At 37.0% G+C, this 15532-nt stretch overlaps 2 protein-coding genes across 2 annotated transcripts; one reads left to right on the forward strand and one right to left on the reverse strand.

Moving 5' to 3' along the window:
- The first annotated feature begins 680 nt into the window (after positions 1-680).
- On the forward strand, positions 681-1979 carry LOC136235030 (uncharacterized). Its single transcript, XM_066024541.1, has one exon. The coding sequence runs from the start codon at positions 863-865 to the stop codon at positions 1703-1705; it is 843 nt and encodes a 280-aa protein (XP_065880613.1). The 5' UTR covers positions 681-862; the 3' UTR covers positions 1706-1979.
- Positions 1980-3871: 1892 nt separating this feature from the next.
- On the reverse strand, positions 3872-6643 carry LOC136235029 (zingipain-2). The gene is made up of 5 exons (XM_066024540.1): positions 6102-6643; positions 5081-5316; positions 4864-5004; positions 4357-4788; positions 3872-4180 (listed from the first exon to the last, which is right to left on the reverse strand). The coding sequence occupies exons 1-5, from the start codon at positions 6511-6513 to the stop codon at positions 4079-4081; spliced, it is 1323 nt and encodes a 440-aa protein (XP_065880612.1). The 5' UTR covers positions 6514-6643; the 3' UTR covers positions 3872-4078.
- Positions 6644-15532: the final 8889 nt, after the last annotated feature.

A 15532-nucleotide genomic window follows, 5' to 3' on the forward strand; every position in this document is an offset into this window, starting at 1 on the left:
TTAACCATAAAAAAGTACTTTGTGTCTGATTATATAAAAAAAAGTACGAAACACCGTTTTATAAACTCTTCTATTATTACAACAATCCTAGTGGAAAGACAGTTGGATGCAATCTTCCACGAGAATAATACGTTTCACCGTCCTATCTTCCAGCAACCTCTATCCCGATTTCGAGCTATACGACCCTTTTTTTTTTAAACTATACTGCCCATTTTTAATATAATGCCAAATCAGTCTATCTTCCCCTCTCTTCCACGGTACTATAGTGTTGAGAATTATACCAACCTCCTCCCTATTCACAACTGCCAAATTAAATTGAATTGAAAGGTTTTCTTCAAATAATTGTTTAGGTGCAAATATAGATTGTGTGGGAGAATCAGAAAATTATAGATTGGTGCAAATAAATATTTGTATTTGTACTTTGATTGGTCGCATAACAAATTTCCATTTTCCACCTCCCAAAAAACAAGATTTCTGCAAAGATATTTTGGAAAATGACTCGACCCGACCATGGCAAGCGAATTAGACAAAACGCCGACGTAGCACCTCCTGATTCATAAATCGAATACTGTACACGTGCCACGTGAGCTCAAGATTAGATAACCCAAGTCCCACGTGGGAAATTCCAAACCACACTAAACCCCTCTCTTTCTCTCCTTATTATCCACAATCCTTCATTTCCTCCATTTATTATCCCATCTGAAACCACCACACACATTCTACATTTATTTTCTCTGCAACAAATGATTCCGATTCTCCACATGGCGGAACTCCGTAAATCCATCTCAGTATCAAAAGCATTACCCAAAAATTAGATGCATTTTCAATTTCTTCTTCTACTTCACATCTCTCTCTGCCCAAAATGGCTCTGCTTCAGCTCATTTCTACTCACAAGCCCTCATTAAACCCCATTTACACCTCCATTCTAAACCCTAACTCCGATTCACTCTCTCAACCATCGATTCTCCATTGCCGCCGCCACCGGAGACGCCGGAGCAAATACTCCAGTTCTCTTCGATGTTCCGCTTCTTCTTTCTCCGAAAAGCATCACACGAACCATCCGAAACCTAGCGATGTCGTTGAATTGCCTCTCTTTCCTCTCCCTCTCGTTTTATTCCCTGGCGCAATCCTTCCTCTCCAGATCTTTGAGTTCCGTTATCGCATTATGATGCATACTCTCCTCCACACTGACCTCCGTTTTGGTGTAATCTACTCCGATGCTACCTCAGGCACTGCGGAAGTTGGTTGTGTAGGTGAGATTGTTAAGCATGAGCGCCTTGTCGACGACCGTTTCTTCCTCATCTGTAAGGGTCAGGAGCGGTTTCGTGTTACTAATCTTGTCCGCACTAAACCTTACCTTGTGGCGGAGGTGACTTGGCTGGAGGATCGCCCGTCTGGGGATGAGGATGTGGAGGCGTTAGCGACGGAAGTAGAGACTTACATGAAAGACGTGATTCGATTGTCGAATAGATTGAACGGTAAGCCCGAGAAAGAAGCTCAAGATTTGCGGAGAAATCTGTTTCCCACGCCGTTCTCGTTTTTCGTTGGGAGCACATTCGAGGGAGCGCCTAGAGAGCAGCAGGCTTTGCTGGAATTGGAGGATACTGCGGCTAGGTTGAAGAGAGAGAAGGAGACTCTAAGGAACACTCTTAACTACTTGACCGCTGCTTCGGCCGTTAAAGACGTGTTTCCTTCTTCTTCGTGATAAGAAACCACATAGATTAAAGAAGTTAACATGATAAGTTGAAGCACGGGATTGGCAAAGAGAATGTGGAGATGTATGTAGGTATCGGATCACATGCTTTTGCTCTAGTATTTTATACACAAGGGTTTATGAAGCTGTAAATTTTGATGTGTATCCGTGTTTCTTATCATTACATGTTAAATTGATGACATTCACAAAGTGATTAGATTTGCACATAATCAACACTTGTTAATTGCTTATATGATGTGCAATTATTCATTCCCCCTTCCTCTGATCTGAATGCTGTAAATTGGTTTTTGAGAGGTTGATTGGATGACATTAGTTCCAATATATTGAAACTGGATATTTTGAAGTCCTGTGAGTTAGTATGCATTGTTGTCTTGTTGGTGGTCAAACTATTGCAAGATTGTCTATCTGGGAGATAATTCCTCAGCTTGATACAACAGCAGGGGGTTTCTTTGACCTTGTATTCTAGTTTTCTTTGGTAGTTCTGAATCTCAGATATTTTGTTTCCCAAAATTCTTTTTGCAACTTTGTTTGATGTTTTCTTTCTGCGTCTCAGAAACGAAAACCATTTATTGGAAGATGAGCAACACAAACTAGTGATTGAAACCAATTTTCGTTTTAAAGATTGAATTGTAACAATTCTATGTTGTCAAGAAGAATGTGAAAAATGCCTTTGTTGCAGACTTGCCATGGTTCTTGGTTTAATGAGCTTCTTGGTTGGGTTTTAATGATTGAATCATTATGTATGAAAAAGTTTATGTCTAGAACAATCTTCAGATTTGACTTGTCAAAATCAGCACAGCTACTGTTTGTATTTGATGATAGAATATGTGCATATTGGGACTAGCATCAAAGGTGAAGAATCTTTTTAAAAGTGTGCGACCTCCCTAACCCTTCATTGTTAGAATAATTCTTTTTTTTTTTTTTTTTTTTGAAGTATGTTAGAATAATTCTTCTTTACCGACTTCTGCTTAGAATTGTTACAGCTCCCTACTCAAAACACTATTCAGCATTCATAGGAATAGTATTGCAACTCTTAGTGTGGTTCCACGTCAGTTTCATTTTAATACTCCATTCTCTGGACAGAGACATGCTCAAATCGGCCATCTATTCCAGGGCTTTTTGGATGTCTGAAAAAATTTACTGCCAATTAGTACACGCAGACTCAGCCCCCCTTAGAATTTTCTAGCGACGTTTATCACAATATCACAGCTTTCTGTAATTTAGGTGGTAGTGATGTCTATGAATTCTGAATGATGGCTATCTGGTCACATACTATGCCTGATGGCCGGTTGGGTGCTAGTCAAATTTATATTTATGGGAGGAAACAAAAACTGCAGTGTATTCATTTTATCTGGTTTTCTGGAAATCAGTGGATTAAGAAGCAAGAATGCTGTAATGTGGCCTGTGGGCTTTGTGCTGCACAGTGCACACAACAATCCTCTGTTTAAGATTCCCACATCAATTTTCACTTTTTCATACCTCAAAACACTTGATGTTTCCCATTTCCTCCCTCCCTATTGCTTTAATTGAATCCGAACTAGACTTATTCCGGACTAAATTATGATTTCCATATCAACATGATCTTGACCTTTATGAAAGAAGAAACTTCAGTAGATCTTATATATTGCAATATCCAGTCGTACAAACAAAATTTACATAGAATTTCAAATTTCAAGTTGTGAACGGCAACCCATAACTCCAAATCAAACTTATATACTTGGAACTGTTAAACCTGAAATGGGACGAAACTATCGGAGGCATAAAATTCCTAACAATGGTATGGCAAGTGGTGGAATTCCTCAAAGAATGTAACTGTTTCCCAAGAATCTCATCTTTTTGGCAAAGGAATTTCGTAGATTCACTTGTTAGCAAGCAACGCATTCTATGAACAGCTTCTTGTTTACGGAGAATCTCACTCCTTTTCCGCCACAATCTCAAGTAAAGATGATGTGAATCATGCTAAATTAGCGTTTAAATTTGAACAGTGGTACCGCAGAAGACAGGGTAGCCCAGTTTTTGTGGATCTATATCTTATCAAAATCCTAATTTAGTTGGTTCAGATCGTTAACAACCTTGGCAATTGGTAAAGGAATTGTTTTTATGTCCATTAAAAGATCATTAATCGAGTTCTTGGGAAAAACTAGTTTCTCGTTCAGCTATACATGAAAACGATGTTGAAAGTAATCTTATTACCAGACAAACTAATACAAGACTTGAATTTCAGAATAATGTCAGTTTATCACTTCCCCTGATTCCCTTGTTCCTTTTACAAAGAATGACATAAATCTTTACCTGTCTCCTCCTTCATAGTCTAGAATCTATCAACTTAACATCAAAAATCACTCAGCAGTATAAAAGAAGGTTTCACAGAATCCAACCATCAAGAAGGGAATTCCAAATGGCAAACTTCCCAGAGGAGCTTCTCTTTGCAACAGTTTCCATATTTGTTGTCGTATTCGCAAAATGCTGCAAGCACAATGGTCATCTTTTAGTCAATTACTCATCTTTTAACCCAAACAAAACAACAGTATGCTAAAAAATAAAGTTAAAGAACATGGGAATGGTGAACAAGAAGTTCAAAATCTAGAGAAAAACTTTAAAGAATGCCCTTTTCAATTCAAAGAAGAGAATATGAAGCTGACCTTAAGGCACATGCTCCTTGTTGTATCACAAACTGGGTAATCATGAGGGCAACAGTGAAGCTTATCGTTACAACACACTGCAGAATCCAATGCACAACATTTCCAAGAATAGCAAATTCCAAAAAATTGGTGAGCACAACAGCAAGTTTCCCCTTCTCCGCACCAGGTTAAAAAATCACATTTCGTCGGTCCTGGAGGAGACGGAGGTGGAGGATTTGGACTAGTCTTCTTTGGATACGAAGCTAGCATGTTGATACCGCAGATCCCTGGAGAACTGCCACTGTTTCTCAGCATATGAATATAACCATTCAGTCCCCAGCTCGTTCCCCACGAGTTCTTTATAATCCAATAATCCACTCCGTTTTCTGACCCGTATCCTACAATCAGTACAGCATGATCCAAAGAAGTTGAACACGGACCAGTGAATATCCCCTATCATGAAGGAAATCAAAACACTTCAACTTATGCCTTCCTTTATTTTACAACACAAAAATGTAAAGAACCAACCTTGGAATACAGCTGAAACGCCCTTTCGCTCCCACATATACCGACACTAACAGGCTGAGTTGCAACAGCTTTCAGTAGCGCTTTCTCATTGTTCGGGGGCACATCAGCGTATCCGTCAATGGTTACAACATGCCTTTGTAACTGCGATACATATGTGTAAGAATAAGAGAAAATGAATGCTACAGAAATGGGAAAAAGTGAAAGACAAAGTCGTTACTTTTGATTTATCGCAGGACTTTTGGCGTCCTTGATATGGATAATCATCCTCCGTGTCAATACCATTGTTGTCAATGACAAATTGGAAAGCATAGTCCATAAGTCCACCGTCGCAACCCTCATTGAAAGATTTGTCACAATCAACTAGCTCTTGTTCAGAGAGGCTAACAAGAGACCCTGTGAATATCCTATTAATGCCTTCAATTGCCCCTGTGGCTGAAAAAGACCAACAAGCACCTACAAGATAGGGCTATCAGCAACTTGCAACTACTTAAAGACACTCAACTAACTAATTCATATGGCAAAGTATATGTTTTTTGAAAACAGCAATGCAACTATCATTATTCAGTAATCGCAGATTCACAAGTCAATCAAGAAACTTAATGGGTTTCATCAAAGTGAAAGTCTTTACAAATCATAACTAAGAAAAATTATAAGTAATCAACTGCACACAAAATGTAAAGAATCAATCTTTAAGTAAATCTAAACAGAAATTTTGGCATTAGCCAACACTTGTAACACAAATAACACAAAATTTTCAAATTAAGATGACTATTAGGTTCCATTGCATTGCAAGAAGATCAAATTATGAAAGCAATCTAATTAATGTAATGAGATTATCCTCTAAACACTTCAGTTCTTGAAGATCAAATTAAGATGACAAAAGTAGCATACAATTCGGAACTGTAATTAGTGCAAACAAAGGCCTAACTCAACTATTCGCTCAGACGGAGCTATATAACTCTCTAATTAAGCAATATTAGATATCTAAGGCATCCCACACACCCAAATCATTTGGTGTGTGACCCAACATTAAAACAAGACTAATTCACCTAAAAAGATATCTCTGAAGATTGCCTCACATATAAGAACCTAATTAAACAATGTGGATATTTAACAATTAGGATTTGGGGGTAATTTTCATTTCTTGCAATATGGATATAAGAACCTAATTAAACAATTCATTTCTTAAAGAAAAACATAACTTAGTTGATTAAAATACATAATAAAGAAATACGCACCACAATTTCCTTGATCCTTGACTTTAGTAACAGCACCTTCCTTTCTCCAATCAATTGAGTCAGGAACATCGCCAACAAAATCAGGCATTGATTGATTTCTTCGGCCAAGATTCAGAAAGGGTGAAGAAGCAGAGAGACCCAAGCGGGAGGTCTTAAACTCATGGTGAGTGAGATCAGCAAAGGCATTAAGAGAAAGGGTATAAGAAGAATCGGTGTGGCTGTTATGGTTTCGGACAAATTCATAGTTATCCTCAAACACTCTGAGCCTATGAAGCTTCTCTTCCTGTGAAGCGTATATCTTGCCATGTTCTTTGGTCCAAGTTTCGAAGAGGTGGGAGATATCTGAAGAAGAAGAAGAAGAAAAAGAAGAGAAGAAGAGAATAAAGATGAAAATGGGATTAAGAAAGTTCATGTTTTTTTGGAGCAACGAATCGGAGATTTTGGTTACATGTGGGATTTTGTTTGATTGGGTGGCTAGATTTGCGGTGAGCCAAGAAAGTGCTAAAACATGTCTCCTTTACACAAGAACTTTCCTTCACAAAGTTCTCGATCGATCATTTATTATTATTGAAAGAACACTAGTAGAAATTAAACATGTGTTACTCATTTATTAGTTTGGCATTTAGATCATTATCACTTACCTCACTTTGGACATGTGTGGGCTTTGTATTGGTGAGGGGTTGCATAATAATTGTGGAAATTTGATATAGGATGGATTTTCATTCAAATTTGTGGTTCTCCTCTTCCCCAATTGTTTGTTTGTGTTTTTTGTTATAGGGAAAAGGAACTTCAATTAACAAGAGGATCAACATTTTTAAGAAGCAAATCTTGTAACCATAAAGGAATGTAGAAAGAAATTGGAAATGGATTGCCTTGCTACAATATGAGAAACCGCATTCGCTACGAGCAGAGTAGAAATCATTCTAAAATTGGAATTATTATGAAGTTACTGCTTGCGATCTTTCAAATCTTCATATATCGGTTGTATTTGAAGTTATGAAATCAGTAATCAATGTTGCATTCATCTCAAAAATAACATTTGACAAATTTAGCTCCGATGTATAACTGATAGTGATATGCAAAGCGAGAGTTTCTACCATTTTGGGATAAAAAATACCATACATCACTCCACTTTTCTAAGCAATGAATAGTCCATCATCATCATGTAAAACCATCCCCATAATACTCTTATCTGCTGATTCCAAGAGACTTGCATTAAGGTTACATTTAACGAAACCCAAACTCGGTTTGCTCCACCTCACATTTAACCATTTCTCAAAAAGGTTACATTTAACCAAACACAAACTCAATTTGCTCCACCTCACATTAGGCCTTGAACATTACACTTTGAACACACTTTCTTGATCTATTGTCCGTCCATTCTCGCTAGAAATTTAAAGTCGTACAAAAACAACTTGCAACCGCCAGACTCATATCATTCCATAACTTGTTGTTCCACTGTTGCCAAATGAAATTGAGAACCATAGTCATTTTCTCTATATAAGCCTTACTAACAGAATTACAAATTGATAAAAACCAATTAGCAACATTTTCATAGTCTCATGCCGGCATAAGTTAGTAAGAAGTCGACAAGCATTAGCAAACGAACAAGTTACAAAAGGTGCCACCCATATATTCAATATTAGTATCACATAACATACAACTAATAGGAACAAAAGTATACTTTGCGACTAATCTAATTTGAGGGAGACATTGGGTCTATACCTTACAAAGAAATTTTTTAATTTTAGTAGGCAAATGAAGATCCCAAATCACCCTTCATCCATTGATCGGGGTTCTATCATTAATGAAACTATATAGAATATGATAGCCGACTTGGAAGAATACACTCGATCTTTAGTGTAATTCCAAATAAAAATATCTTCGACATCTCTATAATGGATAATAGTTTTACACACATTCATAGCTTCATCATGTGGAAGGAAAGAAAAGATTTCCCTCTATCCCAAATTTTAGTCCCTGAAACTCAAAAATTAGTCACCCTTGCATCGCCCATCCCTTAACCATGGACTGGATTAATACATGAATTAATAATATCTTTAAGCCAAGGGCCAGCCCAAACCGAATAGACTTACCATCAATGATCCACCATCTCAACTCGAGCTTAAGAACAATAATGGAATTCCAGACACTTCTCAAAATAAAACTAGAATTAGTGCCAGAATAAAGAAAAATATTATGTGGAAAATATTTTTCTTTAAAAATCCTACTAACCAAATTGTGTGGATTATTGATAAACTTTCATCTCTATTTTCCAAGCAAAGACAAGTTGAAATCTTACATATCACGAAAACCAAGCTCTCATTGATCTTTTCATTCACATAGCTTCGACCAATCAAATTAGTGCTTCATGTCCCATCATTCTTCGAATCCCATCGAAAAGAATTCATCATCTTTTACAGCTCATCACAAGTAGACTGAGACAAAAGAAAAGTGCTCATACAGAAAGTTGGTAAGGCTTGAGTAACGGATTTGATCAAAACATTCCTCCTTGCACTATAGAGAAACACGAAAACCCCAACTATTTAACAACTTTCTGAGTCTATCAATGAGAAAATGAAAAATATTTTGCTTAGATCGGACAATAAGAAAAGGAAGAACCATATATCTACCTGTATCGATGAGGGAGTTAACTTCTAGCAAAGAAAAAAAATTGTTACCCGAAGATCATTATTCACATTAGACCTAAAGAAAATTCCCGACTGTTTAGATTTATAGCTTGACCCAAGGCACTTTCATACTTCTCAAGAATATCAGAGATAATTTTACCTTTATTAAATGATGCCCAAAGAATAAAAAGCTATCATATGTAAAGGAAAGATGAGAAACACTCGGTGCAACTCAACATCGTTCTGATGCATGACGTTCCCTTGATTTTCCCATATGTAATGCTCTCCCTAATGTCAACATTCTCAGCACCAACACCATCGACCTTAAGGTTCACAGTTGGGGCTCTAAGGGGTTTTTTTGGAGGCCACATCCACATGCACATAGGGATTATTTAATTCTTTTGTATACATGGTAAAAAGTAATGGAATAGCAACACAAAGAAAGGAAGAATACAAAAAGGGAGAAAGGGGGTAAGGAGAAAATGATATTAAAAAACAGAAAGAAAATCATTGTTGGCTAGCACTCTTTGAAAAAATGGAGTGTAAAAACTCTAAAGGAAGAAAAAAAGGTAAAAAGGGACAAATATGAGAAGTTTATCCTTTTATAAATAAAGACATAGATATGCGAAAAGTTGACAAAACTCAAACCCTTAAGAAGTGGAGTACAACTCTTCTCCAACATGTCGTTAAAACTACAAAAACCATCATTCCCAAAATGCATGATACCTTCACATAAATGCTCATCATGCATATTTGGGAAGGGTTGGATACGAAATTCCCTCAAAGCCTAACACAAGGCATCCATACCCAATCCACAGCTCACACATGTGAGCGGCGCATGCTACTTCAAACAAGCTCATGAAAGGCATATTGATCCTTTACACTAAAAAAAATGTAAGCTAATATTTCCATTGAGTCAGAAAAATTGCCTATAAAAAGGTACCCGTTCACGAGTTAGACACATTGAATACAATATTTTCTTTTTCTACATTAACTTTAGCATTAGAGCTTCCATTAGGGATTATTCCCAATACATGTACCCACAACGGAACCCTCATTCTGAATACATCAAATTCCTAATAAAACTAAATTAAAATACAAAGTCTCGTATTGTGTCTGAATGTATATTTGTCGTTCTTATACTAATAAAAGCATAATGACAAGTCCCAAGTGACTAGTCACTCCCTTTATAGTGTTTTTTATGCCAAGTCGAGGCCCATGGGTAGTGGACATTACAATGTCTCATTCATCACTGCTCCCGATTGCCTAGACACTCTCCCCTACTTTACATCATCACTCTCCTCCATTACATATATACACTCTCCCCTGTTATACCAGTTGGAATTGTTCTTGGGTTTTTAGCCTTTTACTTAAAAAAATCACAAAAGTCCATTGAAGAAATTTAGTCAAAGGAATAAAATTATAGGTTTTGCCGCATTTGATAAAATGCTAACCGAAACTTCACATTGTAGAATTCGGGCCTAAAATATCTCTAGGACATGTTATAAAAGTCACATGTTTCTCTATATTTTAAAAACATCATATTTATCCCATATATTTATTAAAAGTGACAAATCGACCCTCCCCCACCTCCCCCCCCCCCCCCCCCAAAATCCACATGGTAGAAAAAGAATATTTTAGATAAGTTAATGTACATACATTTTAAACAAATTCAGGAGGTCAATAGATTATTATAAGCAAGTTTAGAGGGTAAATATGTCATGAAAGAACCTTGAGAGATTTAAGAGCATCTCCAATACAATGTGCTTGATTGAGTGCTTGATGATGTGTCAATGACTTTGGACTTGTATATATGTAATGGAGGAGAGACATTCCAAAGTCTTCTACGAGTGACTAATGTGAAGTTTCAGTTGACATTTTATCAAATGCGGCAAAACCTATAATTTTATTCCTTTGACTAAATTTCTTCAATGGACTTTGTAATTTTTTTTAAGTAAAAGGCTAAAAACCCAAGAACAATTCTAACCGGTGTAATGGGAGAGAGTGTATATATGTAATGGAGGAGAGTGATGATGTAAAGTGGGGGAGAGTGTCTAGACAATCGGGGACAGTGATGAATGAGACGTTGTAATGTCTACCACTCTTGGGCCTCGACTTGACATAAAAAAAATACTATAAGGGGAGTGGCTAGTCAGTCAGGACTTGTCATTACGCTTTTATTAGTATAAGAACACCAAATATACATTCAGAAACAATATGAGACTTTATATTTTAATTTAGTTTTATTAGGAATTTGATGTATTCAGAATGAGGGTTCTGTTGTGGGTACCTGCATTGGGGATAACCCCTAATGAAAATTTCAAGCAACGTTGCTACTTGACAATGTTGCTTAGCTTTTTTTAATATAAAAATGATTTAGTTGCTTACTATTAATGGATTTTCTTATGACAATATTTATAATTAAAATAAATTATATGTAAAGTAATGATTTGTGGAGTCATAATCTCAACTTTTGAAGTTACTTATTTTTGGAGTATTTTTTAGCAAAAGTTGCCAAAAATAAGGTGAATGAGTGAGAAAATAAAATATTATATTTCAGCATTATATGTTAAATTTCGGCAATTTTTATAGCACCATTTATTGGAGATGCTCTAATAGGTCAATTTAAAGATGTTCATGGATAAATAAAACATTTTCAGAATATAGGGAGGAAATTGACTTTTTTAGACTAGTACAAGGAGCTAGAGATATATTAAGTCTAGAAATTGAATTGTATTTAATTTAGGTTTAATACATCATGAGCCCGAATTTTGGTCAAAAAGTTGATTTCTCCTTTTGAATTTATGGAGTATCTCGTTCATTATGTGAACTTACATAAAGTGATATGTTGACCACTTTAATTTGGTTAAAATAAACTATTGTTCGAACTTAATTATAATAATATATTAACATGTTGGATTTATTTAAAATAATATATGATATCGAACTTCTTGTCAACTTCGTCTCCGATGATGATGCGTAAACATACAAGGCTAAGATAGAGCTCTACGATGAAATATGAAATATGATAAGTGTGTTACGACTATGGACGTGATCTTCCTAAATGCTCTATCTCTACTAGACGCTACTACTTAGGGGCAAGTGTACCCCGTCGTATCAAGTAATAATCCGGTTAAGACCGGGTATCGAATCCACAGGATTTATAACTACAAGTATTAAACGATTCGGTTTTATACGTTATCTAAGCAGTGAATACTTTGAGTTGATTCGGGGAACAACTACAAACTACTCCTAACTACGGTGAGATAAATTTATATAACAAAAACTCTACGGAATGATACGGATGGTGATAAGTTATAAATATGACAAACAATGACTCCCAATATATGTACGGTTAATGACTTACTCTTGCAATGATGGCTACATGTAGTGTGACCGACCCATGAAGTACTTAGACTACGTGGTTCCTAGTCAAGGCGTGTCTAATGCTCGGGATCAGAAATTAGGGCCCGTAAGTTCCGTGGTTTGTCAATTCCTACGGTTTCCAGAACGTCACTTCCGGTAAGGCAACACCTATATGAATCCCTAAAGATAGCCCGAATGGCGTCGGAAATCGCGTTCCCCTACACAATAATCAATTACGAGTATCAAAACAAGTAGCAAACATCAACACATATATAGAAAAAGAGATTATGAATCATAAATTATAAATATGGAGAATGTAAATATGGAATACAACCAAGCCTAGTACATAGGAAGAGTACAAGCTAATTAGCAAGTGAAAAGGGAAGAATCCACCCTCGGAACTAGCTAATCGGACTCAAGGCCGTCTCTTAGGACTTGGAGGTGGAGCTTTCGAGCTTGGTGAACGGAGATGGAACAGAACTTTGATGGAATGCCGGAATCAACGAACAAGCTCTCAAGATGATAGAGTTTTGCTATGTAAAATAAAATCTAAAACTAAGAAACAAGAACTTAATCTATAGCAAGAAGTGTATATCAAAAAGCTTCCTAAATGAGTGCTAGTCATTCCTATTTATACACATCAAGCTAGGGGTAGAATTGTAATTTCATAAGATACAAGTATGGAGCTACATTATTCTGCAGTTTTCCCATGACACGTCCCGCGTATGGTGGCGGACGCCTCGCATATTTGCCCATTCCGTCAGAAATCTCCTGCATGTGGACCAAATCCAGATCTTGTTGTCTCAACCACGCCCCGCGTAGACTGGGGTACGTCTCGCGTGGTTGAGCTTCTGAGATTTTATTGCTTGAATTAGGTCTTTTACGTCTCGCGTGGCCTGGGGGACGCCTCGCGTATATGATTTCCTGGAATTTTATCTTGAGGAACTTCCCATACACGTCCCGCGTATATGGTTGTACGCCCCGCGTATTGTTAGTTGACTTAGAAGATCCTGCAGTCTGACATTCATGATTGAGACATTATTGCTGATCATTGCTCATACGCCCCGCGTGGCAGTGGGTGAGTTCCACGTGGTGCCTGCGGATTGAGCAATTATTTCTGACAGTGTGTTCCACGCCCCACGTGGAGGGTGATACGCCCCGCGTATGTCGGTGGATTTTTGCTCCTTGATCGTACCTGAAATACAATTCTCGAGAGCCGAGTTAGCTTGACGTTTTATTTTCTAAATTTACTCAAAATAAAGACAGTTAACCGAAAGTGCGGAATTTATTTTTATTTTGTTATTTTATTAAAATCTACTTATTTTTGTAATTAAACTTATTTATTTAGTCCCAAATTAAACCGTAAATCACGCTAAAAGATAGGGACGAAACGCCCTTATCAAACCTCCTCGGACTTTAAAGTTTTACTTGTCCTCAAGTAAAAGAAATCGAAAGACAAGGGATTGAGATGATTAAGAAACAGACCGTCGGGTGGTTTTACCAAGTGCGTGATCCCAAAACTAAAGTTTTATGCAAAGATTTCGGCAAGTACCTACGCAAACAAATGAGTGACCAAGACTTGTTTGAAACCTCCATGATCAAATTTAATAGGCAATATTAACGGGGGTTGATTATCTTTTGAGAACCCGAAAGTACCTCGCCAAGGGATTTCACTCTTACGCTCAATTTTTGGTGGGTCGGTGTTTTTTTTTGCACTCTCCTTTGCACTTACTCGAAGTCAATTTGAGTTTGCATTTTCATCCGGGTTTTTCCTCCTATGTTATGGTCTAGGCAATATTAAAAATGAACCCAGAGGGGGGTTGTAATGTGGGTGGCTTCTTAGTGGTTAATTTTTGGAAACTCGAGTTCAAACACCATTTTGATGATCGCACCGTGTTTTTATTTTGGCCTTGGCGAGTTTGTAAAATATAACTCGAAATTGCTCGGGTTGAGCTTGAGAATGTCTTTTTCTCTTTATTGTGTTTTTCTTTTTCTTTTTGTTTTAAGAGCGACACAAAAACGATTTCGAACACTTATGGTGCTTACTTATCAATGCCTGGGCTTATTTCGGGTAGTCTTGGTGCGATTTGATTTTGTTGGTATTTAAACAAGAGGAAAAAGGGTTAAATGTTAAAAGGGTATTAACAACAAAAAGTCGGTTAATAAGCTCGAGGGGGTTTCCTAGAGGTTAATGAAAACGAGAAAAATAAGTTAAGAAAATAATTAGCCTAAGTGGGCTCGTTTTATCATATATTGCCATTTATACCAAAATAAGTGTACTTGACCCGGTATTAGGTGCAAACTCTATGAATCGAGTGAAGTCAAAGCTCTCAAAAAATTGTGAAAGAAATAGAGTTCTCATGCGAACTCTTTTAGGCTCAAAAATATCTCACAAAATTTCGGGTTAAATTGTGTACGTTCAAGTTCTCGTCAAATTTTCAACTATCCCGTTTTTATTGCCTTTTAAAATTTCATTATGGAGATGACCTGTGGGTTAGGACTCAATGCTTTTGTTTAGTACGAACCTAGGCTTTGCATAAATTCTATAACTTTAGAATTAAGACTAAAATTTCTTACTTAAATCGATCCTTTGTGTTAACGTCTTTTTATTTAAGAACAAATAACGAAACTTTTAATTAATTTCCGAGGGAGGTAGCGTGTCAGAGAAATTTAAGAATCAATAAATTAGTTTAATTATTTTGTTGTTTATTTGATTTTTATTTTTGTTTTTGTTAGTGCAAAACAAACGGTGAGTGCGGGGTTGCACGACCCTCCGCGTTATTAAAATGACGTATATTCCAAGGACGTCGCAAAAGAAGAAAAATAAAAACAAAAATAAAGATGGAATATAAAAAGGACCCTTGAAGGTCAGGTCCTACGCGAGGCGTGCCCAGGGGGCGCCCCACGTAGGAGATGCGTTTTAAGTGTATTTTGGCCAGAGACTCAGATACGCGGGGCGCACTGAGAGGGACGCCCCGCGTGTTCCGAGCTCTGGGCCAGTTATATGGGAAAACGGCGGGGTACGCGGGGCGTAGAATGGGGTACGCCCCGCGTGAAGATTATTAAATGATGCATAGACAGAGAAAAATGAGCACGAAAAAATGAAATAAACAAAACGAAGCATAAAGGAAAATCATAAATATATTAAAATAAAAAAGAAAGTACAATAGAAACACAAAAAGATAACAAAAACAACAAAAGAAACACACAAAACAAAACGAACTAAGAACATAAACACGAAAAGAGAAAACACAAAACAAAGGAAAACATAAAACGAAGAAAGGGAAACTAGGGTGGAGGCGGAGGAGGATGCCCGTTGATGTTGAAATGTGTGAAGAACGCGTTGGTGAAGGCGTCAAAATTAGCCCGATCCTCACACCGTTGGGCCTCGAGGGAATCGAAGCGAGTGGTGAAGGTGGAATGGTCCATGAGGCG

Source organism: Euphorbia lathyris, chromosome 7, assembly GCF_963576675.1.
Source record: "Euphorbia lathyris chromosome 7, ddEupLath1.1, whole genome shotgun sequence".
Taxonomy (NCBI): domain Eukaryota; kingdom Viridiplantae; phylum Streptophyta; class Magnoliopsida; order Malpighiales; family Euphorbiaceae; genus Euphorbia; species Euphorbia lathyris.

Coding starts and splice junctions, on each gene's coding strand:
- LOC136235029 (XM_066024540.1), bottom strand. CDS start 6,513: ATGAACTTTCTTAATCCCATTTTCATCTTTATTCTCTTCTTCTCTTCT. Junction 5,317..6,101: donor CAAGGATCAAGGAAATTGTG/GTGCGTATTTCT, acceptor CCTATCTTGTAG/GTGCTTGTTGGTCTTTTTCA. Junction 4,789..4,863: donor CGTTTCAGCTGTATTCCAAG/GTTGGTTCTTTA, acceptor CCTTCATGATAG/GGGATATTCACTGGTCCGTG.
- LOC136235030 (XM_066024541.1), top strand. CDS start 863: ATGGCTCTGCTTCAGCTCATTTCTACTCACAAGCCCTCATTAAACCCC.